The 801-nt window shown below is 67.2% G+C and overlaps 1 protein-coding gene across 1 annotated transcript in view; it reads right to left on the bottom strand.

The window, feature by feature from the left end:
* Positions 1-801, bottom strand: part of MIDN (midnolin) — a gene marked incomplete at its 5' end in the record, with an annotated part of 17,874 nt that overhangs the window by 12,864 nt on the left and 4,209 nt on the right. Inside the window, 2 exon segments of the mRNA XM_031063270.1 lie at position 1; positions 3-145. The exon segment at position 1 is cut by the window's left edge and continues 192 nt beyond it. Coding sequence (XP_030919130.1) covers position 1; positions 3-145 — 144 coding nt within the window.

Genomic DNA, 801 nt, shown 5'->3' with positions numbered 1-801 from the left:
CCTCGCCCCGGCTGGCGATGAGGTGTCGGTGCTGGAGCTGCCCCGTGCTCTGCTGAGCCGCCAGCTGCAGCTGCACGAACATCATGTGGTCACCCACACGCAGGGCCAGGGTCAGCGGGGACCGGCCCGACAAGAAGTCGTTGACCTGAGGAGAGAGAGAAGGGATCCTCATCAGCCAGAGCACAAGCAGTGAGGTGGTGGTTGCCCCCATGGTGCTGTAGGTTGCCCCTACAGGTTTCCCTTGGCTATAGGGATGGGTCACTGGGGCACAGAAGGGGTGACTCCCTTTCACAGCCCTTCCCATGCCCTCACCCGTGCCAGGCTGGCAGACGAGCCCAGCTGCCGTCCCCACGCGACCCCAGCCCGGTGCCAGCTCCATCAGCTGCTGGTCAGGCCGGGTGTTTTTCTTCCTTCTGCCCTTCCTGCCCTTTATTCCCCACCACCGAGTGGCCGTGCCTGCTTGCCTGGCTGCCCTCCCCGGTGGGCAGGGACGGGCAGGGGCCGCAGCTGGCACTGCCCAGAGCTGCACACTCGGCCAAGGGCCAGCACGGGAGGGGTGTCCCCCCCTCCCCAGCTCGAGGGGGTGCCCCTGCTGCCACAGGGAGAAGACAAGGGGGCAGGTGAGGACATGCCAAGTGCCCACCATTGTGACTCAAGCAGTGCAGCCCACCTGCCCATCCTCCCCCCCCTCAAGGCAGCTGGGGGTGGGGGACAGGCCCTGCCCAGGCTGGAGGCTCCAGCTCCGGCAGGTGATGGAGCAGCTGCGGCGTGGAGACAAGAGCCAGGGCCTGACCCTCCCCA

This window comes from Geospiza fortis, unplaced genomic scaffold, assembly GCF_000277835.1.
Source record: "Geospiza fortis unplaced genomic scaffold, GeoFor_1.0 scaffold241, whole genome shotgun sequence".
Lineage (NCBI taxonomy): Eukaryota > Metazoa > Chordata > Aves > Passeriformes > Thraupidae > Geospiza > Geospiza fortis.
This window is presented reverse-complemented; position numbering and strand designations above follow the sequence as displayed.